The sequence below is a fragment of the Narcine bancroftii genome, chromosome 7 (genome assembly GCF_036971445.1).
Source record: "Narcine bancroftii isolate sNarBan1 chromosome 7, sNarBan1.hap1, whole genome shotgun sequence".
NCBI lineage: Eukaryota > Metazoa > Chordata > Chondrichthyes > Torpediniformes > Narcinidae > Narcine > Narcine bancroftii.
The window spans coordinates 165,008,091-165,033,525 of record NC_091475.1 but is presented as its reverse complement, the minus strand read 5'-3'; the positions used below and the strand labels follow the sequence as shown (position 1 = coordinate 165,033,525).

The window sequence follows — 25,435 nt, the reverse complement described above, 5'->3', positions numbered from 1 at the left end:
TTAGAATTTTATCTGCTCACTCACCACTTAATGACGTATTTGGTACCCGAGAAGGAGCAATCCGTTTATAGGTGGACACTTAATTCTACATTGTTGAAGAGGGTGGATTTTTGTGACTTTATAAGAAAGCAAATCAAATAAATTTTAGAAATAAATTCTAATTCAGTAGTTAATAAGTCAATCGTTTGGGATGTATTGAAGGTATACAGTGAAAATTAAGAAAGATTATATGAAAGAGATTGACTAATTGGAAACAGAAATAGAAGATTTGAAAGACTTACAAAGGTTTTAGACAAGAAAATAATTAATAATAAAAAAAACTTCATTATAATACTATTCAGGCTTAGAGAATGGAAAAGTTGATTGAGAGAGCCAAATCAAGGTATTATGAATTAGGAGAAAGGGCCCATAAAGGTTCTTGCTTGGCAGTTTAAAAATAGAACAAACTTTAAGAATAATGCTATAAGAAAAAGCCTTAAGAAATTAATGATTTATTTAAAGATATTTATTCTAATTTATATAAATCTGAATCTAATAGAGATGAAGTTAAAATTATTATTTTTTAATTCTCAGATAAGTTTACCTAGTTTGGAATATCGAGATCAAAGAGATTTAAATCCTCTCTTTATAGCAAGAGAACTTGGTCAAGCACTTAGTTCATTACAAAATGGTAAGTCACTGGATGAGGATGGTATTTTGACTGAGTTTTTTTTTAAAAGGACATTTTAATACCTCCTTTTATGGAGATGATAAACAAAGCAATGGAATCTCATCCCTTACCAGAATATTTTTCAACTGAAATAATAAGTTATACTGAAGAAGGACAGGGATCCATTAAATCTAGCATCTTATTGACCGACATCATGACTGAATGCAGATTATAAAATTGTTGCAAAATGTTAGCAAACAGATTAGCTAAATATTACCAAATTTAATTCATATGGATCAAACAGAATTTGTAAAAAAGTGACAATCTGTTGATAATGTTTCTATATTGATTAGTCTAATTAATTTAGCTCAGAAAGGAGGTGATTTGGATGCAGAAAAGGCTTTTGATAGATTAGAATGGGGATTTTTTTGTTTGAAGTATTAAAAAAGTTTGGCTTTGGGTTGACGTTTATAAATTGAGTTAAAGCCTTACATAAAAATCCTTGTGCAAGGATGGTGACTAATGAACAAGTTCCTTCTTTTTAATAAACTAGACAGAGTCGGAAGGGTTGTCCTTTATTACCAGCCTTGTTTATTTTGGCAAATAGTGGATCTTATAAGACAAAATTTTAAGATTAAGGGTATAAAGGTTTAATCAAGAGGAATATAAAATTAAATTATTTGCTGATGATGTTTTGGTTTATTGGACAGATCCTATAAATTTTGCCTCAATTACATGCAAGATTTGAAGAATATGGGGAAATATCTGGGTATAAAATTAATTGGGAGAAAAGTAAAATTAGGCCTTTAGTTAAGGATGACTATCGTCAGTGTAAAATGGCCACTAAATTTAGGTGGCCAGATGCTGGAATTTAGGTATTCGGATTGATATAATTAAAAAAAAAATTAAATTATTCACCTTTATTTAATAAAATTGATGAGTATTTGAATAAGTGCGACACCATACTGATTAGTAGATTGCATAAATTGTGTTAGATTATTATTTTTGAAAGAGTTCAATATCTTTTTCAGCTGATTCCCATCTCAATTCCTCAAAAAATTTTTAAGGATTTAAATGTGATTGTTATGAAGTTTTTATGGAAAAGGAAAATGGTGAGGGTTTCTTTGGAAACATTGACTTGGAAATTTGAATTAGGGGGCTAATAACCTCCTCATTTTAAAAATTACTATAAAGCTGCTCAATTAAGATTTATTAATGTATTTAGTTTAGATAAAATTCCTGCTTGGGTTAATACTGGTACACAATCCTTTATCTGGACATCTAAAACCTGAAAAGCTCCAAAATCCGGCAAGTGGGGAGAGAGATGGCAGTGCGAGTCGGACGGGTGAGGGGCAGGGGGAGACCGGCAGCGCGAGTTGGACGGGTGAGGGGCAGGGGGAGACCGGCAGCGCGAGTCGGACAGGTGAGGGGCAGGAGAAGACCAGCAGCATGAGTCGGACGGGTGAGAGGTGGGGGGACACCGGCAGTACAACTGGAAGGGGGTGGGAATGGATATGGCAGCACAATTCGGGTGGGTTTAAATCTGGCTTTCCGAAATCTGGAAATATCTGAAATTCAGAACACACGGTCCCCCAAGAGTTCCGGATAAAGGATTGTCTACCTGTATAGCACTTTGTAAAATAAAAGAAATAAATTTACAGGATTTATTGATAAATGGAATTTAAGTTTTTGGTAGGAAGTAGGGAAACATCTATTTTGAAACAAGATTGAATGATGGAATAAGATTATGAAATCGATATGAAAGCTTCAGTTTCATTAAAAACTGCCCCTTTGTCAAAACAGACATTCCATTTTCTATAATCAATTTTTGAGGACTTGGAGGATAGAGGATGGTTTTGAAGTTGGAAGATATATAACACTTGAACAAATGAAGAATAAATTTAATGTGCCTAATTATACTTTTCTATTATCAAGTTAAGGCATTTTTGATTGATAAAATAGGTCCGAGTTTCCTGATACTTAACTGGGGTGAATTGGAATTATTGATTTGTATAGTAATGTATTTAAATTTATTTTTGTAATGTATAATTTACTTCAAAGGAAAGCCCCCAAAATAGGGGTGCACAAATCAAGATTAAGATGGGAAGTGGATCTAAATGAACAATGTGAAAGACTGGATGGAATTATGTAAGAATAATATGACAAAAATTATAAATGTTAGGTATAGGTTAGATCAATATAATTTTTTGCATCAGTTATATTTGACTCCACAAAAATTAAACAGATTGAATCCTGCTTTATTAGATTTATGGTTTAGGTGTGGACATGAGATTTGATCTTTTTTGCATTCCACTTGGCAGTGTCCTAAGTAAAATATTTTTGGTTGGAAGTCAATTAATTTTTGGAATGAATTACGAGGGCTAAGTTCCCACAGTATTCAATGTTATTTTTATTGAATAATATTAAGGCTATAAAACCTACATTAAAAGTAACTATGTATCAAATTGAATTTGTACAAATTACTTTAGCAGTTTCTAGGAAATGTATAGCAATATCATGGAAGTCAGATACAGATTTAAACATAGAAAGATGACATGCAGAACTTTATAGCTGTACTTGAGATTACTTATAGTTTACAAAACAAATATCATGCATTTTGGAAAATCTGGTGCCCATATTCACAAAATGTACGTCTGTATGTTTAATAGACTCTCTGAAGACCTCATTTATTGGTAACCTCCAATATCAGACTTTATGATACAAATGCTCTATTCCCTTGGCATTCTCTGGTCCTTCTTTTTAGTTTTCCTTTTATCTTTCTAGGGGTTGGGGGAGGGGGTTGGAGGGTAGGGGGTTATATATCACATGTATAACTTTTTGAAATTACTTTTGAATTGAATGTAATATAATTATTATTGTGGCTTAAAATTCATAAATAAATAATTTAAAAAAAAGGAAAGGTATCTCTCAGAAGCGCAGTGCAGCTTTCAGCTAGAATAGAGTACAGTGGACATGATATTTGCCATGAGACAAGCTCAGGAGAAGTGCATTGAGCAGAATAAGCCTCTTTACTCAATCTTCATTGACCAGATAGAGACATTTGACATTGTAAACAGAGAGGCTCTCTGGATCAGCCGGAGATGTTACGGATGCCTAAGGCAATTAATAAATCTGACACAGCTGCTCCATGACAGAATGAGAGGACAGGTCCTCTGCAGAGGTGATACATCAGCTGCATTTGCCATTTCTAATGGGGTGAAGCAGGGTTGTGTACTAGCCCCAGTCTTGTTTAATCTGTCCTTCACTTGCATGTTGTCACATGCTCTCCAAGGTCAGGAGGTAGTGCACATCAAGGTCCGACTGGACTGGTTTCTCTTTGACCTTCATTGCTTGAACGCTTGGATGAGGTGCCTCAAAACAGTCATTCAAGAAACACTTTTTGGTGATCACTGTGTGCTCTTGGTGCACAAAGATAGTGATCTACACTTAATGCTGAACAAATTCTCAGACGCTAGTATGCTCTTTGGCCTGACCGTCAACCTGAACAAAACTGAAGTATTCTATCAGTTTGTGTCAAACACCAACACCATAGAATAAAAAAATCACCCTTGATTTCACCCAGCTTACAAATGTAAACAGGTTCAAATACTTGCGGAGCATCATCTTGAGTGATGGGTCTTGGGACTAAGAAATTGACTCCAGGATTAGCAAGGCCAGTCAGGCTCTGGGGAGGCTGCATACCAGAGTAATTAATCAACGCTACTTCCGCATCTCCACAAAGCTGAAAGTCTACAGAGCTGTGGTCATCCTTCCCTCCTATATGGATGAGAGACCTAGACTCTGTACCAACACCACATCAAATAACTGGAGAAATACTACATGCGTGACCTCCATTCCATCCTTGGCATCTGTTGGCAAGACATGTCTGCAACCTGGAGGTCTTGGGTCGCAAAAAATTCACCAGCATCAAGTCCCTGATCATCAGAGCCCAGATATGGTGGGTGGGGCATGTCATCAGAATGGACGACTACCGTATGACTTGCCAGCTGGTCTTGGTGAACAGAAGACAGGAAGGAAATAAAGTTGCTGTGAAGGAAAACCTACACTACTGTGACATTCAGCCAAGAGAACTAGAAGCTGTGGCTGCCGACAGATCCCGCTGGCGAGCCCTGTGATAATGAAGCCTACACCAGTTTTGAAGACAGGCGCTGGTCTTAAGAGCCCAAAGGACCCCAAAACCCAGCAGCAATAGAAATTCACCAATACAAGTAGTTACCTAAACAGAAGTTGTTTTTAATTATCTTTAAACATGAAAACAGAATCAAACTTTCTTATCTCTATTAACTTAACTAACCCAACTTAACCCCCTTCTAATTCTAAGCACACATGTATGTGATGTGTATGTAAATTTAAGAAAAATTCTTTGGTTCACAGTTCAATCTCACTTCTCATTCTTCCAAGTTCACTAGTTGCAGGCAATTCTTATACCGTGCACAGAATTTAACATATATAAAGTTCACCAGGCTTTGGCTTGAAAGGTAAATGTTTACCACTCAGGAAGGTTCTCGTAGGGTTTGTAGATAAAGATTTGTTGCCTCTATCTCTTCTCTCTCTCTCTCTCTCTCTCTCTCTCCCCAACAGCCAGAAAGCCCATGTGACTCTCTCACTTGCAAAAACCCTGACCTTCTCCAGCAAACAACAGGAGTTAGTCTTCTTGGTCAAGCTGTTATCTTAGGTAAACAAAAACCTAGGAGTGACCTTTCTGTGCACTCTGTCAAAACCCTTGCAAAGAGCTTTCAACAATCAGAGTGTCTCCTGCTTGTTGCTTTAATCACGTCATTTCAATTATCACCTACTTGTGAAATTTGTACTGCATTCTCCATAGTTTCTGTAAAGTTACTGTATATGAATTCTTCAGTATTTCAAATAAGATCTGTTTTAAAGTGTGTGTATATATATTTAACCTACTCTAATTTTACTAATTTATCTCCCAAATATTCAATTGCACTGCCAAAAACTGGTGGAAAACTGTGAACGGCTTCACAAAGCAGCAGTCACAGTTATTACAAAAATGGACTTCTAGTGCCCCCATTGTGCTAGACTCTCTGCTTCCAGACTGGGACTGCAAAGTCACCTTCGTGCCACAGATGAACTGCACAACGTGTCTTCTTCGAACCGAAGGACTACCAATATAAAATATACTCTGTCAACAAATATGAACTTTGAATTTTAAGAGGTGAAAGGGAGGAGGCGAGAGGATGAGAGGAAGGGGTGAGAGGGGGAGAAGGACGAGAGGGTTAGGGGAGAAGTGAGGGCAAGAGGGGAATAGTGAAAGAGGGAGGGGCTAGAGGAGGGGGAGAGGTCGAGAGGGTGTGGTGGCAAGAATAAGAGGGGAAATATGGACTGTTGCAAAATTAAACCTAAATGACATCTTGACTCATTAAACGTTGTCAAACTCCCTCTTACACAGAAAGTCTACATTGGCCAAAAAACTAACTCAGTGAATCAATATTTAGCATTATTAACAAGTGCATCAGCAATAAAAAATCAAAGCTATGAATTCAAGAAAACTGTAGCAAAGCCAGGTGGGTGAGGAGCATGGAGTGGGGAAAAAGGGCCAATTAAATACAAGTGAAAAGGAATTTGCAAGTTTGAACCTGACTTTTAAATAGAAATTTATTGCAAAAAAAAACTATAATTTTGCAATACAATAGCATCTATGATTTTCTATACACTAATGACAAAATCGGTGCCAATCTCAATTCTTATGTCATATCACTGTCAAGAGTGGGACCAGATTCAGAACAAGAGTAGCCAACTATTAAATAAACTGAAATAGCAGAGGAGAGCTTTTGACTAGTCTGCATTTGCTCTGAGATTAGAAATAAAATCAGTTTCACTGTTTCAAGGTGGCCAGTTTGTATTCGCACTTGATTAATACTTCCAGCTCAAAAATTTCACTGAAATTTTTCACAACAGTAGCAAATTATTAACTTGACACCTGAATTCTATTAAGACTTACATGCATAAGTGAATAGTAAGATTGCTTTCCTGTGTAAAAAAGGAAATTGAAAGGACGTCCATCTTCTCTCCACTGAACAGCTGTAAAACAGAGAAATAAATCTCATTTTGGTTTCCTGAGAGACATGAATGAAAACTCAAGATATTGGTCCAGAAAATTTGTATGTGACATTTTTAGTACATTGATACATATATTGCAAACTTGGGTTTTGAGCAACCACCAGAAGTAACTGTGAATTTTGCCAGGAACACTTAGGTTGGGAAAGGAGTAGATGTGAAATCAGCTAGATTTTGTTGAAAATGTTTCAATGATTATATGGCAAAACAAGAGTCAATTTAAGAGAGATGTTGAGAAATGATATTTTATTACTGCAGCAAAATAAACTTAAGGTAAAATGCAAACTGATGGAGCAACTAATGAAGTCAAGTTGGATCTTTATTGCATTCAATTCTGGAATACACTAAAAGAAATAAGGTTTGTGGCAAAATTAAACCTAAACAACATCTTTACTCACTATATACTGCCTCAAAAATAGCAAGACAAGGCAAATCAAACAAACCTGAACTTTGGTAATCCCGGACTTCTGTAATATTTTGTAAGTCAATGTTTTGAGGAATGAGCTAGGAGGTCAAAAGACTTACCGCACACATGCATTTTATTCCAAAGAATTCTGTTGGGAAAGCCATTTGGCTCATCAATGCATGCACACTTAACAGTTCACTGCACAGTACATCTAATTTGCAAATGTATTAAACAAGAATTTTAACCATTAAGATGATAAGCCCAACTTCTGAGCAACAGGCAGATCAGTGTTAGCGTAGATACATTGCTAACATTAGCTGCATTTGTTGAGTCAAATGTAAGAAGAATCTTCACAGAAAAGTTCTTCTTTGAGTCAAGTGGGCCTTCTCACAAATCAAGTCCAGCAAGTTTAATTTAGAGCAGCTGCTGTTAGCAAATTAAACCCAATCATCAGGATTTCCCATTTCCAGCACTCTTGAATAAAGGAACAAAATAAAACCTACCATACAAATTCACAAGTTCTCTACATAGTTCTTCTTTTAAGCACAGTGAAGCAATGTTATTGGATCATTGTTATTGGACATTCAGAAAGAACATTAAAAAAATTCAGAGTAGGAGCATGTCTCTCAATTCTGCCCTTCCGTTCAATATGGTCATGACCGATTATCCCAGGTCTCAGTTTTTCTCTGCCAGTTCCACATTGCTTTGAATTTCTTCTTTGGCTTGGCTTCGCGGACGAAGATTTATGGAGGGGGTAAATGTCCACGTCAGCTGCAGACTCGTTGGTGGCTGACAAATCCGATGCGGGACAGGCAGACACGGTTGCAGCAGTTGCAGGGGAAAATTGGTTGGTTGGGGTTGGGTGTTGGGTTTTTCCTCCTTTGCCTTTTGTCAGTGAGGTGGGCTCTGCGGTCTTCTTCAAAGGAGGTTGCTGCCCGCCGAACTGTGAGGCGCCAAGATGCATGGTTTGAGGCGATATCAGCCCACTGGCGGTGGTCAATGTGGCAGGCACCAAGAGATTTCTTTAGGCAATCCTTGTACCTTTTCTTTGGTGCACCTCTGTCACGGTGGCCAGTGGAGAGCTCGCCATATAACACGACATTGGGAAGGCGATGGTCCTCCATTCTGGAGACGTGACCCACCCAGCGCAGCTGGATCTTCAGCAGCGTGGACTCGATGCTGTCGACCTCTGCCATCTCGAGTACTTCGACGTTAGGGATGAAAGCGCTCCAATGAATGTTGAGGATGGAGCGGAGACAACGCTGGTGGAAGCGTTCTAGGAGCCGTAGGTGATGCCGGTAGAGGACCCATGATTCGGAGCCGAACAGGAGTGTGGGTATGACAACGGCTCTGTATACGCTTATCTTTGTGAGGTTTTTCAGTTGGTTGTTTTCCAGACTCCTTTGAGTAGTCTTCCAAAGGCGCTATTTGCCTTGGCGAGTCTGTTGTCTATCTCGTTGTCGATCCTTGCATCTGATGAAATGGTGCAGCCGAGATAGGTAAACTGGTTGACCGTTTTGAGTTTTGTGCGCCCGATGGAGATGTGGGGGGGGCTGGTAGTCATGGTGGGGAGCTGGCTGATGGAGGACCTCAGTTTTTTACTAATTTTTCAAATATACATCTCGTTTCTCTTTAAATTCCCTCAATGATCACCTTCTGGAGTAGAAAATTCCAGAGATTCACTGTCATCTTTGTGAAGAAAGTCAGTAAATAAAAGTTCACAAATAATAGTTTTCAAATGAGCAAAGAATGAGGAGAAAAAAAAAAATCAACATTAGTTCATTCTACTGATGTGACTTCAAATGTTTCCACTAGAATTTGGCAATCAATTGGAGAATGATCAGATACCATATTATACATAAAATCAAACTGTTCATCTTTTAGAAAGAACCAGGGTTCTTGCTTTCCACCAAAAACAACCTGGAACAAGTTTTTTTTTTAAAAGATGTTAGCATTATTATTCCTTTATGTGGTTTAGTTTCAGATCTTGTTTGCTAATGGTCCTGTGAACTGTCTTAGATCCCTTTGCCACATTAAGAGTACTTCACAAGACATTATATAATGAATTTCAATCAGAGTTTAGTATTTGGATAGAAAAAAATGATTTACTTAGCTTCAAAATTTTGTCAATGATTGCAGCGAGGGCAGTGAAAATGGATTATCTTTTTTCTCAAACAACCATACTCAGTAGCATTTTAACACAAATAATTGGGTGACCATGAGGATAGGATGGAGGTGGAAGGGTTAGTACCTTCAAGTTTCTGGGAGTCCTTATATTGGAGGACAACTTCTGGAGCACAGAGGTAACAGTGAAGGAGACACACTAATGCCTCTACTTTCTGAGGAGATTTGGCATGTCAAATTTAAAAAAAAACTTCTTCAGGTGTACTGTGGAAAGTACACTGACTGGTTGCACCAACGGCCTGGTTTAGTAATTCAAGTGCCCAGGGATATAGAAAGTAGCAAACGTAGTCAAGTCCATCATGGTCTCGACCTTACATCCATTGAAGACATTTATTTGAGGCAGTACCTCAAGGCAGCAGCCAATATCATAAAGGATCCCCATCACCCTGGTCACAGACTTTCCTAGTTACATTTGGGAAGAAGATGGAGAAGCCATCTTTATCCAATGGCTATCAGACTCCCGAGCCTTCCCTTACTACTCTAATCAAAAACTAAACCAGCACCACTAAAAGATCTGTCTATAGTATCAAACTGACACTTTTTTTCTCTTGAAAAATTTGTTTTTATTTTACAAAATTAGCAGTTTGGCTGCAGCAAATAAGAATTTTGGTATATATGTACTTTATAGTTATGGGTAATTCAGAACAAATTAACTCATTATCAACTAAAAATTATCCACACAAAGGACTGGGTCTGGGCAGGTACTCATTTTAATGCCAAGCCAACAAGAAAACAGATATCCACTGTACATTCTACTGTTCTGAGACCAGTAGCCAAAATAAAAATTAAATTTATAAATAGCTTGGGATTCCTGGTTAGAAAAGACTTGGAGACAAAAAGGTTATACAAGTCTTTCTGTAATGCAACATCTGAAATTAGAGAGGTGGATTGTGAAAATCACTTCCATTCTTGTCATAGAAAAGAATTTCCAATGTTTGCTCCAAGGCTGCCTTTAATCATCATCGTTAGAGCAAAAACACAGCAACAATGAACAGAAACATGACAAAGCATTGTCTTCTTTTAAGACAACAGAACAATTCAGAGTAAAATATTGGCAGAAAACAATAGACGCAGCACTACACATAGAACAAATAAGATAGCAACCAAGGAAACAAAAGCTGCACAGGCTGGAATCTTGACCTCACAAAGAATTGCTGGAGGCACTCAGCAGGTCAGACAGCATCCTTAGGTCAAAATGGTCAGTCAACATTTTGGGTCTGGTCAATGTTTTAGATATGGTGAAGAGACAGGAACTTTCTTCTATTCAGCCTGGTCATGTCGCAAAGCAAAGTCTTTTTGGGTGGACTTAGGGAAATTTTTAGAACAAGTTAAAGGCATTGTATTTCCACAAAATACAGATTTATTTCTATTGGGAAGGAACAAAACCCAAGTTGAAACTATCAATTTGCCAAATGAAATTTGTTAAACTAGCATTATTGGTGGCAAGGAAATGTATTGCGTGACCTGGAAGTCAGATTCACTTTTGGGTACGGGAAGATGGAAGCAGAAATTCAAAATTGTATCCCCTTGGAGAAAATTACATATAATTTGAAAGTAAATATGGTATGTTTTTTGCAAATTTGGGGCCCGTATTTGCAAATTTTAAGTATAAATATGTAGTGGTGTTCTTCTAGCCTCTTGAGACCTCCGTTGATCTTCTTCCTTAAATTGATCATGTAAACCCTGTTGGACTCCTGTGTGTTGGAGGGAGGATAAGGGAAGGAAGGGGTTACAACCATTAATGATTGAAGTTGCCTTCAATTTAAATTCCTATTGTTTTATTTAATCATTTATTAATTACATATTTATTAATTACAGGGAGAGCAGCAGCGGCCCCGGCCCCGGTCCGGGCGAAGGGTAGACGGCGGCGGCCCCGATACGGGCAGGAGCAAGGGGGAGATGGCGGCCCCGGCCTCGGCCGAGTGAGGCAGGCGGAGGCCCCGGTCCGGACAGGGAGTGGGAGGCGGCGGCCCCAGTCCGGGCACAGGGAGAGCAGCAGCGGCCCCGGCCCCGGTCCGGGCAAAGGGTAGACGGCGGCGGCCCCGATCCGGGCAGGATCAAAGGGGAGACGGCGGCCCCGGCCTCGGTCGAGTGGGGCAGGCGAAGGCCCCGATCCGGGCAGAGAGTGGGAGGCGGCGGCCCCAATCCAGGCACAGGGTGAACTGCGGCGGCCTCGGCCCCGGTCCGGGCAGTATGGACCGACCTAGGAGGGGAGGCAGGCCCCTCCAGCCCGGGTAAGAAACCTGCATAGGAGAAGGCCACTCCGATATAAAACCTACGACCCAAGGACCTCGCTGCCACGTCCCAGCTTGCTTGGCCACGGCACACGAACCATGGGTGTAAAGGGTGGGGCCAGTACTGCGCGCACTGCACTCCACCTAAAAGCTCCTTTGCGCAGGCCCGAGGACAGGTCCACGTCCTCCCCCTCCACGTCCTCCCCCTCCACGTCCTCCCCCTCCACGTCCTCCCCCTCAAAAGATGCTCACAAACTCAAGCTAGCATGCTGGAACGTCAGAACCATGCTAGACAAGGCTGACAGCCACCGACCTGAACGTCGGTCTGCCCTCATTGCACATGAACTCCTCAGACTTGACATCGACATAGCCGCTCTCAGTGAAGTCCGCCTGGCAGATGTAGGCAGCCTCCAAGAACGCGGCGTGGGCTACACACTCTACTGGTCTGGCAAGCCTTCGGATGAACGACGCCTATCTGGTGTAGGCTTCATGGTCAAGAGCTTCATTGCCTCCAAACTCGAAAACCTTCCGACAGGCCTCTCGGACCGAATCATGTCCATGCGACTCCCACTTCAAAGCAAGCGTCACATCACCCTCATCAGTGTCTATGCTCCAACCCTCCAGGCAGAACCAGCAGAAAAGAACAAGTTCTACACCGACCTGCGCAACCTCATCCAATGTACCCCTACAGCCGACAAGGTTGTCATCCTGGGCGACTTCAACACTCGTGTCGGCAAAGACTCAGAAACCTGGCCAGGAATCCTGGGCAAGCATGGCGTCGGCAAGTGCAACGACAATGGGCGCCTCCTGTTGGAGCTCTGCGCAGAACAGCGACTTGTCATTACAAACACCCTTTTTCAGCAGAGGGACAGCCTTAAGAACACCTGGATGCATCCCCGATCCAAACACTGGCACCTCCTGGACTACATCCTGGTGCGAGAAAGTGACAAACAAGATGTGCTCCACACCAGGGTCATGCCTAGCGCGGAATGCCACACTGACCACCGGCTGGTTCGCTGCAAGCTCAACCTTCACTTCAAGCCAAAGCCCAGGAACAATAAAGCCCCCAGAAAGAGGTTCAATGTTGGAAACCTGCAGTCAGACGAAGCGAGAGGAAACTTCCAGGCAAACCTCAAAGCAAAGCTCGACGTTGCAACCCGCCTCACGGACCCGTCCCCTGAAACCCTCTGGGATCAGTTGAAGACTACCATACTGCAATCCACTGAAGAGGTACTGGGCTTCTCCTCCAGGAAAAACAAGGACTGGTTTGACGAAAACAGCCAGGAAATCCAGGAGCTGCTGGCAAAGAAGCGAGCTGCCCACCAGGCTCACCTTACAAAGCCGTCCTGTCCAGAGAAGAAACAAGCCTTCCGTCGCGCATGCAGCCATCTTCAGCGCAAACTCCGGGAGATCCAAAATGAGTGGTGGACTAGCCTCGCCAAACGAACCCAGCTCAGCGCGGACATTGGCGACTTCAGGAGTTTCTACGAGGCTCTAAAGGCTGTGTACGGCCCCTCACCCCAAGTCCAAAGCCCGCTGCGCAGCTCAGACGGCAAAGTCCTCCTCAGCGACAAGATCTCCATCCTCAACCGATGGTCAGAACACTTCCAATCTCTTTTCAGTGCCAACCGCTCAGTCCAAGATTCCGCCCTGCTCCAGCTCCCTCAACAGCCCCTTAGGCTAGAGCTGGATGAGGTTCCCACCCTGGATGAGACATATAAGGCAATCGAACAACTGAAAAGTGGCAAAGCAGCAGGTATGGATGGAATCCCCCCAGAAGTCTGGAAGGCTGGCGGCAAAACTCTGCATGCCAAACTGCATGAGTTTTTCAAGCTTTGTTGGGACCAAGGTAAACTGCCTCAGGATCTTCGTGATGCCACCATCATCACCCTGTACAAAAACAAAGGCGAGAAATCAGACTGCTCAAACTACAGGGGAATCACGTTGCTCTCCATTGCAGGCAAAATCTTCGCTAGGATTCTACTAAATAGAATAATACCTAGTGTCGCCGAGAATATTCTCCCAGAATCACAGTGCGGCTTTCGCGCAAACAGAGGAACCACTGACATGGTCTTTGCCCTCAGACAGCTCCAAGAAAAGTGCAGAGAACAAAACAAAGGACTCTACATCACCTTTGTTGACCTCACCAAAGCCTTCGACACCGTGAGCAGGAAAGGGCTTTGGCAAATACTAGAGCGCATCGGATGTCCCCCAAAGTTCCTCAACATGATTATCCAACTGCACGAAAACCAACAAGGTCGGGTCAGATACAGCAATGAGCTCTCTGAACCCTTCTCCATTAACAATGGCGTGAAGCAAGGCTGTGTTCTCGCACCAACCCTCTTTTCAATCTTCTTCAGCATGATGCTGAACCAAGCCATGAAAGACCCCAACAATGAAGACGCTGTTTACATCCGGTACCGCACGGATGGCAGTCTCTTCAATATGAGGCGCCTGCAAGCTCACACCAAGACACAAGAGAAACTTGTCCGTGAACTACTCTTTGCAGATGATGCCGCTTTAGTTGCCCATTCAGAGCCAGCTCTTCAGCGCTTGACGTCCTGCTTTGCGGAAACTGCCAAAATGTTTGGCCTGGAAGTCAGCCTGAAGAAAACTGAGGTCCTCCATCAGCCAGCTCCCCACCATGACTACCAGCCCCCCCACATCTCCATCGGGCACACAAAACTCAAAACGGTCAACCAGTTTACCTATCTCGGCTGCACCATTTCATCAGATGCAAGGATCGACAATGAGATAGACAACAGACTCGCCAAGGCAAATAGTGCCTTTGGAAGACTACACAAAAGAGTCTGGAAAAACAACCAACTGAAAAACCTCACAAAGATAAGTGTATACAGAGCCGTTGTCATACCCACACGCCTGTTCGGCTCCGAATCATGGGTCCTCTACCGGCACCACCTACGGCTCCTAGAACGCTTCCACCAGCGTTGTCTCTGCTCCATCCTCAACATCCATTGGAGCGCTTACACCCCTAACGTCGAAGTACTCGAGATGGCAGAGGTCGACAGCATCGAGTCCACGCTGCTGAAGATCCAGCTGCGCTGGATGGGTCACGTCTCCAGAATGGAGGACCATCGCCTTCCCAAGATCGTGTTATATGGCGAGCTCTCCACTGGCCACCTTGACAGAGGTGCACCAAAGAAAAGGTACAAGGACTGCCTAAAGAAATCTCTTGGTGCCTGCCACATTGACCACCGCCAGTGGGCTGATAACGCCTCAAACCGTGCATCTTGGCGCCTCACAGTTTGGCGGGCAGCAACCTCCTTTGAAGAAGACCGCAGAGCCCACCTCACTGACAAAAGGCAAAGGAGGAAAAACCCAACACCCAACCCCAACCAACCAATTTTCCCTTGCAACCGCTGCAATCGTGTCTGCCTGTCCCGCATCGGACTGGTCAGCCACAAACGAGCCTGCAGCTGACGTGGACTTTTTACCCCCTCCATAAATCTTCGTCCGCGAAGCCAAGCCAAAGAAGAAAAGAAGAATTACATATATGAAAAAATTTAAAAATATTCAAAAAAATGTCAGGATTTCAGGTCCGAACCTTATCAAGACTAAGATAGGATAGGTGAAATGACATGTATGAAGGGGAAGAAGGCTGGGGAGGGGCCCAGAGGTGACAGAGTTTGGGAAGTAGTGAGGCAGAGAAACCATTGGGAAAGAAGATGAGAAAAAAAAGAAAAATAAGTACAGGAGTAGGTAAATAGATAGGAATAGTGGAATTAGATGAGGCTCGGGTTACCTAAAAATAAAAAAAAAACAATGTTTATACCATTAAGTTTAAAGCTGTCTTGTTTCTTAAGTTTATGTTTAGCCTTGCCCAGATAATGTATGAGAATGGGAACAGATATTTTACTGTGACAATTATTTGGAGAGTTAAAATGTTTGAATGCAGGAAAATCAAGATTATACCCACAAATGGAGCGTAGATGTTCAGCAAAGCAGCAACCCAATGTGGATTTGTCTCACTGATGTAGAAAAAGGCAAGTCATTTGGATGATGTGCATGTAAAGCCCTGTCCCACTTGGAAGTTCTGTTGGCCACCCTGGATGGGGGTGAGGGAGAAGACATAGGGACAAGTTCCGCATTTTCTGCAGTTACAGTGGGACGTGCCTAACGGGGTAGAAGGTTGGGTGGGAAGGGAAGATTAGATTACTGAGTCTCAAGAGAGATTTATACTTGAGAAAAGCAGATAGAAACAGAGATGGGAATATACAGCTGGTAGTGGGATCACACTAAAGTTGGTGGGAATGTCGGAGGATAATGAGACAAATGCAGAGCCTGGTCATTAAAAGGACATTTCGAAAGGTCTGTAGCGGAAGGTCTCATCCTGGGAAGAGATGCAGAAAATGTGAGAAAAGAATGGGGTCCTTTACAAGGGTCAGGATGGGAAGAGGTACAATCCAGGTAGCTGTGATATTCGATTGGCTTGTAGTAGATATCATTTTGTCTCCTGATATGGAGAAAGATGTCAAGGAAGAAGTGTCAGAAACAGTCCAGATAAATTTCAGGGCAGGATGGAAGATGGTGGTGAGTTTAATAAAATTGTCAAGTTCAGCACCGGTACAGGAGATAGAACTAATGCAGTCATCAACATAGCAATGGAAAAGTTGGAGACTGGAATAGGGACTATTTCATAAAGATCAATGTAGCTGGAGCCCATGCATATGCCGCTGGTACAGTTACTGAGTTTTAATTTAAAAACAATCACTAGAATGGACACCAAATGCTTATATAATCTAAGTTAAGATGTTTTAAAGAGTGATAAAAAATACATTCCAAGTTCACTACCCTTTAAAATGATGTCTTACCTCTCTGTTTTGGAAAGACCTCCAAAGGATGCTGCAATTAGACAGATATATTGGAATCAGTAACAGCAAATAAATAGTTAATCAACTAAATGAAGTAGAATTTAGAGAGGAAAAATATTTCTAATACCTTCATCATGGGCCTAGCCTTCTTCTCAAATAAGCCAGATGGAAAGAGGTACTTGATAGCTCTCTGGAATAAAAATGATACACAAGTAAAAGCCTTTAACAAAATCTTTGTGACTAACATTAGTCAGTTTTGAATGAAATGACAGATAATTCCTTCAAATACCTTTTCCCTGAGGGTAGAAGCTATTTTACTATTAAACAGCCACTTGAAGTGTTCAGTGTAAACACACATGTATTACACTTATTACATCATAAGAGATAATTATGATGCAAGTATAAATGTTGATAACACCACTACAAAACTATTTTTGAATTCTAACCTTCTCGGGAAGAATTGCCAACCATGGTTAATATTATATTCAAATATCTGCCTTTCCCAAAAGAAGAAACATCAGGAGACAAAAACTATAGGAAATTTTTATTAACGATGCATAATATTTGTGTAATATGAGACATCCTATTATTGGACAGACATTAGAGCGGTACTGAATTTGCAGGAAGAGGTGGCAAGAAATCCAAGTTTCTAAGACACTGGGACTATTTTCATAGGTGAAAGGAAGATTATGAAATTTAATGAGTTTTTAAAATTAAGGAGTATCTTGGTTACATGAATAGAATTTTTTTTTCCAAACTGTGGTTGGAGAAACTCTGACAACAATCTAAAATTATCAGAGACAGGAGTCGTAGTGGAAATTTCTTTCAACAGAATCGTCAGAGCAAGAAATGTTTTCCCCTATATAGTGGGCAAGGCAGACATCATTATGACTAGTAAGAGTAGGGCAGAAAAATATTGAAGTAGATGATAATGTTGGGCTAAAGAGAATGCAGGGGCAGTGGAATTTGCTTTGGTTTTTTCCAGCAAAGTTAAAGGACCAAATGACACAATCTGTGATGTAAACTTGAATGTATCGCTCCATGTTCAGTTACTTAAGTACTAATTCAAGTTATTGAGCCGGTGTGTCACTATACCAATTTACAAATGTAAGTCATAGACACAAATTAAATAGAAAAATTAGACAAGGGAGCTCCAGTTACAAGAACAGAAAGTAGCATATCTTGGTAGATGCTACACTTTCACTTTGATCTGTAATAATTCTTGTTTCATTTTTATGCATTGTGACAATTTACAAATGTTTCTGTAATCTTCAAAGGGACAAAATTCAAATTTATTGTCAGAGTACATACATGACATCACATATAGCCCAGAGATTCTTTTTCTTGAGGGCTAGGCAGAATTTCTACTTATTGGTATGCAAACTACAGTCAAGAAAAAGATCCAAAAGATATGGAAACAAAGAAAATGTACACGTTATGCAAATACAGAAAAAAAAATTCAGTATTTATACATTCAGTATAAAGTAAGAGTCTGTTGTCTATTTCGTTGTCGATCCTTGCATCCGATGAAATGGTGCAGCCGAGATAGGTAAACTGGTTGACCGTTTTGAGTTTTGTGTGCCCGATGGAGATGTGGGGGGGCTGGTAGTCATGGTGGGGAGCTGGCTGATGGAGGACCTCAGTTTTCTTCAGGCTGACTTCCAGGCCAAACATTTTGGAAGTTTCTGCAAAACAGGATGTCAAGTGCTGAAGAGCTGGCTCTGAATGGGCAAATAGCGCCTTTGGAAGACTACACAAAAGAGTCTGGAAAAACAACCAACTGAAAAACCTCACAAAGATTAGCGTATACAGAGCCGTTGTCATACCCATACTCCTGTTCAGCTCCGAATCATGGGTCCTCTACCGGCATCACCTACGGCTCCTAGAACGCTTCCACCAGCGTTGTCTCCGCTCCATCCTCAACATTCATTGGAGCGACTTCATATCCAACATCGAAGTACTCGAGATGGCAGAGGCCGACAACATCGAATCCACGCTGCTGAAGATCAAACTGCGCTGGGTAGGTCACGTCTCCAGAATGGAGGACCATCGCCTTCCCAAGATTGTGTTATATTGCGAGCTCTCCACTGGCCACCGAGACAGAGGTGCATCAAAGAAGAGGTACAAGGACTGCCTAAAGAAAGCTCTTGGTGCCTGCCACATTGACCATGCCAGTGGGCTGATATCACCTCAAACCGTGCATCTTGGCGCCTCACAGTTCGGCAGGCAGCAACCTCCTTTGAAGAAGACCGCAGAGCCCACCTCACTGACAAAAGACAAAGGAGGAAAAACCCAACACCCCACCCCAACCCACCAATTTTCCCTTGCAACCGTGTCTGCCTGTCCCGCATCGGACTTGCCAGCCACAATCGAGCCTGCAGCTGACGTGGACATTACCCCTCCATAAATCTTCGTCCGCGAAGCCAAGCCAAAGAAGAATAAAGTAAGAGTCCTTAAATAGGTCTCTAATGGAGTCTGCTGTTTAGGGGTCTGATGGTGAAGGGATAGCAAACTTTCCTGAACCTGGCGGTATGAGTCTTGTGGCTCCTATTTCTCTATCCTGATGGAAGCATTGAGAACAGAGCATGTCTTGGGTGGTGTGGATCCTTGATGATTTGCTCTCTGACTTCTGTGTTCCATGTTTATTTTCTCAATGGCAGGACTTTGGCAGGACTTTTCATTCAGAGATTTTGGTACCCCTATAGCAGGTACTGATGCAGCCAGTCAGCACACTTTCCATTACACATCTGTATAGGTTTGCCAAGGTCATAACAAAACACTTAAAGTTCTTCAGGAAGTAGAGGTGATGACAGTGACATTAATATCTTGGAAAGCTCCTCCCAACATCCTCTAATGATCACTTGATTATATCTCCAGTTTTCATTTCCTAAAGTCTGTAATCAGCTCCTTGGTTTCCGAGATGTAGCGTGCAAGATTGCTTTTAGCACATCATTCATTCAAGTCTTTAATCTCCCTCCTGCAGACACAATGCTGACTCATCACCCCTTTTTATACAGCAGACCACCGTGGTATTGTCAGCAAATTTGCAAATGGTGTTGTCATACCGAGCCACACAGCCGCAGGTATAAAGTGAGTAGAGAAGAGGCTAAGAACGTAACCATATGGTGCACCAGAACTTTTGGAGATTGTGAAGGAGATATTCTTGCCAATACCCACTGATTGGGTATTGTCATACCGAGCCACACAGCCGCAGGTGTAAAGTGAGTAGAGCAGAGGCTAAGAACGTAACCATATGGTGCACCAGAACTTTTGGAGATTGTGAAGGAGATATTCTTGCCAATACCCACTGATTGGGTATTGTCATACCGAGCCACACAGCCGCAGGTGTAAAGTGAGTAGAGCAGAGGCTAAGAACGTAACCATATGGTGCACCAGAACTTTTGGAGATTGTGAAGGAGATATTCTTGCCAATACCCACTGATTGGGTATTGTCATACCGAGCCACACAGCCGCAGGTGTAAAGTGAGTAGAGCAGAGGCTAAGAACGTAACCATATGGTGCACCAGTACTTTTGGAGATTGTGAAGGAGATATTCTTGCCAATACCCACTGATTGGGGTCTGGAGGTGAGAAAATCCAGGATCCAATTGTACAGTAGGGTATTAGGCTCAGGTCTTGGAATTTGCTGACTAGTTTTGAGGGAATGATGATGTTGGTACTGAACTGCACACAATAAGCCCAGGGTTTTGTGTAGAGTCACTGAGCTGGCATCTGCCCTCCACCAGCCTCTCATAACACTTCATCATTGATGATGTGAATACCACTGGTCAGTAGTCATTTAAGCAGGTTACCACACTCTTCTTGGGCACAGGTATGATTGAGGCCTGTTTGAAAGAGGTGGATACCATGCCCTGTTGGAGTGAGATGTTGAAGATATCCATGAAAACATTGGCCAGTTGGTCAGCGCAGGCTTTCAGTACTTGGGCGGATACTTCATCCAGACTGAATGCATGCCTTGGATTAACCCTCCAGAAGGCAATTTACACATCATCTTCAGATAATGACAGTAAAGGATCATCAGGGGGTGTGGGAGTGTACAGTAGTTCTTCCTTGTCCAAATCTGGAATAGAAGGAATTGATGCCATCTGGGATTGAAGCTTTGGTGTATCCTATTACACTGGATTTGGTTTTGTGACAGTTAATGTTATTTTACCTCTGCTACAGCTGTCAGCGATACAATAAACACAAGAAAGTGAAGAATAATCTATAATCACGAGGAGTCACGTGATGGAGTAGTGGCCGGTCAGGGAACTCCAGCCCTCTCCAGAAAAGTTAAAAAAAAACACAAAACAAAGGTACAAGAATAAAAATTAAAACAAAGTAAAAGTAAAGGTGGGAAGAAAATGGCAGCGAAGAGAGAAAAGTCGAAAGCAACGGGAAGAAGAGAAGAAGAAAGAACGTCGGAAGAAGGTGAAGGCCTTACCTGTCCGAAGAGGCCCGCCACGGAGAGAGAAGCCCGCTCCCTAAGGTCAGTGGAAGTACCGAGCTCGGGACTACTGTTAGGTCTGCTTTGTTCATGAATGAGTGAGACAAACACCAGACTGAGTCGAAATCAGGGTTCTTTGTTCTTTATTACCGGATTGTAACACTTGCGACTAACGATGTTAGTCGGAGAATGCATTCTGCCGTTATCAGCAAAATGGTGATTTTTTATACCCTTGGATACGTGCTTAGAACATCATCATATCATTACTTGTCCAATGACTAAAACTGTTGCTATCCTTTCCCTGCTAGCTTCCTGCCTCTCAATCCATCAATGTCTCTCTTATCTTGTAAGTACAAGGATGCATTCACATCTTGTTACAGCCCTGTACAGGGTAACTCCTTACACATTCCCATCTCATGATGTTTTACCTTACACTACAAAAATGGCTCGCGGAGCCAAGTAAAAGTGCGCAACCGCGCTTGAAAAAAACACACTGACGGGAGGGGGGGAACAGCTGAGGAGTCGATCTCCACAGCTGAAGATGACAGCTGCAACACAACAACAGGAAGAGAACATAGAAAACAACGAGAACAAGAAAGAAGAGAGTAAAAAGAAAACAAGGAAACAACAGATGACCAACCCAGAGGAAGAAGAAGAAGAACATAGAGAAATGGAAGAAGAAGGGAAAGGCAAGACAATGGATATATTTTTTTTTAAAGAATATATGGAATCAGTAAAAGAATGGCAATTACAAGAATTTAATGAAATAAAAAGAAGAATTAAAAGTGCAGAAGAAAAAATGAATAGAATAGAGATGGTCATGTCAGATATAGGAAAAAGAGTGGACAATGTGGAAGAACGAGAAACAATCGTAGAAATGGAAGTAGAGGACTTAAAAGAGAAATTTGAAGAATCTAATAAAAAAGTTAAAGAGACACAAGAGCTGTTAGCCCAGAAGATAGATATAATGGAAAATTATAATAGAAGAAATAATATAAAGATAGTGGGCCTTAAGGAAGATGAAGAAGGCAAGAATATGAGAGAATTTATAAAAGATTGGATCCCCAGGGTCCGAGGAAGAACAGAATTACAGGAAGAAATGGAAATAGAAAGGGCACATAGAACATTAGCCCCTAAACCACAGCCACAGCAAAAACCAAGATCCATTTTAGTAAAATTCTTAAGATATACAACAAGAGAAAATATATTGGAGAAAGCAATGAGGAAAATAAGAGAAGACAAAAAGCAACTGGAATACAAAGGTAAAAAATTTTTTTTCTATCCAGACATAAGTTTTGAACTCCTGAAGAAGAGAAAGGAGTTTAATACAGCAAAAACGATCCTATGGAAAAAAGGATATAAATTTATGTTAAAGTACCCAGCGGTACTTAAAATAGTTATTCCAGGACAGCAAAACAGACTATTCTCGGATCCGGAGGAAGCACGAAAATTTGCAGAACAACTACAAAACAGGCAGAGAGATGAAGACATGTAACGAGAGTAAAAATGACCACGAACTATATGTATGTGTGTATATGGATATATATATATATAGATATATATATATATATCGATATATATATATCTATATATATATATATAGATATATATATATCTATATATATATCTATATATATGTGTGTGTATGTATATATGTGTGTACATAAGTGTATCCGTATTTAGAGGAAAATATATAGAGTATAGATAAGAATTAATAAGGGAATGAAAGGGAACAGAGGAAGTAAGGAGGGAATTAAAAGAGTGACCTTTGTTATATATGAAAATTGAAATCTTTTCTGGGGGGGGCTGGGTGGGGAGGAGTTACGGTCACTGCAAAATCAGTTGACGCTTGCGAGTGAATTCGCAAATCCAAATGGAGAGGAGAGATGTGGTTGCCCGACAAGGTATAAAGGGCAACTCAGGAAGGGGAGGGGATAATGGGGTTAAAGAAATTTTAGATAGGAGAATAAGGGAAATGTTTGATGTTTTAGAAACGTTGTCTTATAAAGTGTTCAAAATAAGAAAGCAGAAATGGATAAGAAGGAAAAATGATGATGAGGAAATGGAAAGGAAAGATAAACAAAGTATGAAATGGCTATGTTAACTATATGACTTTAAATATTAACGGAATGCATAACCAAATCAAAAGAAAGAAACTGCTAAATTTACTGAAAAAAGAAAAAATTGATATAGCATTCATGCAAGAAACACATTTAACTGAAATGGAGCACAAGAAATTAAAGAGAGATTGGGTAGGACATGTAACAGCAGCGTCATATAATTCAAAAGCTAGAGGAGTAGCTATATTAATCAGTAAAAATGTACCACTTAAAATAGAAGAGGAAATAATAGATCCAGCAGGGAGATATGTAATGATAAAATGTCAGATATATTCGGAGTTTTGGAATTTACTCAATGTATATTCACCTAACGAAGAAGATCAAAAATATATGCAAGATATTTTTTTTAAGATAGCAGACACGCAAGGGAACATACTAATAGGAGGGGATTTCAACCTTAATCTGGATTCAAACATGGATAAAACTGTGAAAAAAAATTAACAGAAAGAACAAAGTAACCAAATTTATAATTAAATCGATGCAAGAAATGCAACTTTTGGATATATGGAGGAAACAACACCCAAAGGAAAAGGAATATTCATATTATTCGGGTAGACATAAAACATACTCAAGAATAGACCTATTCCTGTTAACAGCTCTTATGCAAGACAGAGTAAGAAAAACAGAATATAAAGCTAGAATATTATCGGACCATTCACCCCTGATATTGACAATAGAGTTAGAGGACATCCCTCCAAGAATGTATAGATGGAGATTAAACTCCATGCTACTTAAAAGGCAGGATTTTAGAGAATTCATTGAAAGACAAATTAAAATGTACTTTGAAATAAATACAGAATCAGTGAAAGATAAGTTTATACTATGGGACGCAATGAAAGCGTTCATCAGAGGGCATATAATTAAGTTATGTAACCAAGATGAAGAAGGACTACAATCAGGAAACAGAGCAGTTGGAAAGGGAAATAGTAAATATAGAAAAAGAATTAGCAATGAAGGAAGACACAACTAAAAGAAAAGAATTGGCAGATAAAAAATAAAATATGAAACACTACAAACATATAAGGTGGAGAAGAACATAATGAAGACAAAACAGAAATATTATGAACTAGGAGAAAAAACGCACAAAATTCTAGCATGGCAGCTTAAGACAGAACAAACTAAGAGAATGGTACTGGCATCAAGGAAAAAAGACAAACAAGTCACATATAATCCAACGGAGATTAATGAAAACTTCAGAGAATTCTACGAACAATTATACCAAACTGAAAACGAAGGGAAAGAAGACAAAATAGATGAATTTTTAACTAAAATTGAACTACCAAAATTACAAATAGAGGAACAAAATAAATTAACAGAACTACTTCAAATAGTAGAAATACAGGAGATAATAAAAAAAACTTCTTCTTTGGCTTGGCTTTGCGGACGAAGATTTATGGAGGGGGTAAATGTCCACGTCAGCTGCAGGCTCGTTTGTGGCTGACAAGTCCGATGCGGGACAGGCAGACATGGTTGCAGCAGTTGCAGGGGAAAATTGATTGGTTGGGGTTGGGTGTTGGGTTTTTCCTCCTTTGCTTTTTGTCAGTGAGGTGGGCTCTGCGGTCTTCTTCAAAGGAGGTTGCTGCCCGCCAAACTGTGAGGCGCCAAGATGCACGGTTTGAGGTGATATCAGCCCACTGGCGGTGGTCAATGTGGCAGGCACCAAGAGATTTCTTTAGGCAGTCCTTGTACCTTTTCTTTGGTGCACCTCTGTCACGGTGGCCAGTGGAGAGCTCGCCATATAACACGATCTTGGGAAGGCGATGGTCCTCCATTCTGGAGACGTGACCCACCCAGCGCAGCTGGATCTTCAGCAGCGTGGACTCGATGCTGTCGACCTCTGCCATCTCGAGTACTTCGACGTTAGGGATGAAAGCGCTCCAATGAATGTTGAGGATTGAGCGGAGACAACGCTGGTGGAAGCGTTCTAGGAGCCGTAGGTGATGCCGGTAGAGGACCCATGATTCAGAGCCGAACACGAGTGTGGGTATGACAACGGCTCTGTATACGCTTATCTTTGTGAGGTTTTTCAGTTGGTTGTTTTTCCAGACTCTTTTGTGTAGTCTTCCAAAGGCGCTATTTGCCTTGGCGAGTCTGTTGTCTATCTCGTTGTCGATCCTTGCATCAGATGAAATGGTGCAGCCGAGATAGGTAAACTGGTTGACCGTTTTGAGTTTTGTGTGCCCGATGGAGATGTGGGGGGGCTGGTAGTCATGGTGGGGAGTTGGCTGATGGAGGACCTCAGTTTTCTTCAGGATGACTTCCAGGCCAAATATTTTGGTAGTTTCCGCAAAACAGGACGTCAAGCGCTGAAGAGCTGGCTCTGAATGGGCAACTAAAGCGGCATCGTCTGCAAAGAGTAGTTCACGGACAAGTTTCTCTTGTGTCTTGGTGTGAGCTTGCAGGCGCCTCAGATTGAAGAGACTGCCATCCGTGCGGTACCGGATGTAAACAGCGTCTTCATTGTT

At 41.3% G+C, this 25,435-nt stretch overlaps 1 protein-coding gene across 1 annotated transcript in view; it reads right to left on the bottom strand.

The window, feature by feature from the left end:
- The window catches only part of mrps9 (mitochondrial ribosomal protein S9), a 101,665-nt gene that overhangs the window by 47,599 nt on the left and 28,631 nt on the right, over positions 1 to 25,435 (bottom strand). Inside the window, exons 3-5 of the mRNA XM_069891116.1 lie at positions 16,532 to 16,594; positions 16,405 to 16,435; positions 6,633 to 6,712 (exon numbers count right to left, since the gene is read on the bottom strand). Coding sequence (XP_069747217.1) covers positions 6,633 to 6,712; positions 16,405 to 16,435; positions 16,532 to 16,594 — 174 coding nt within the window. The remainder of the gene's footprint in view (positions 1 to 6,632; positions 6,713 to 16,404; positions 16,436 to 16,531; positions 16,595 to 25,435) is intronic.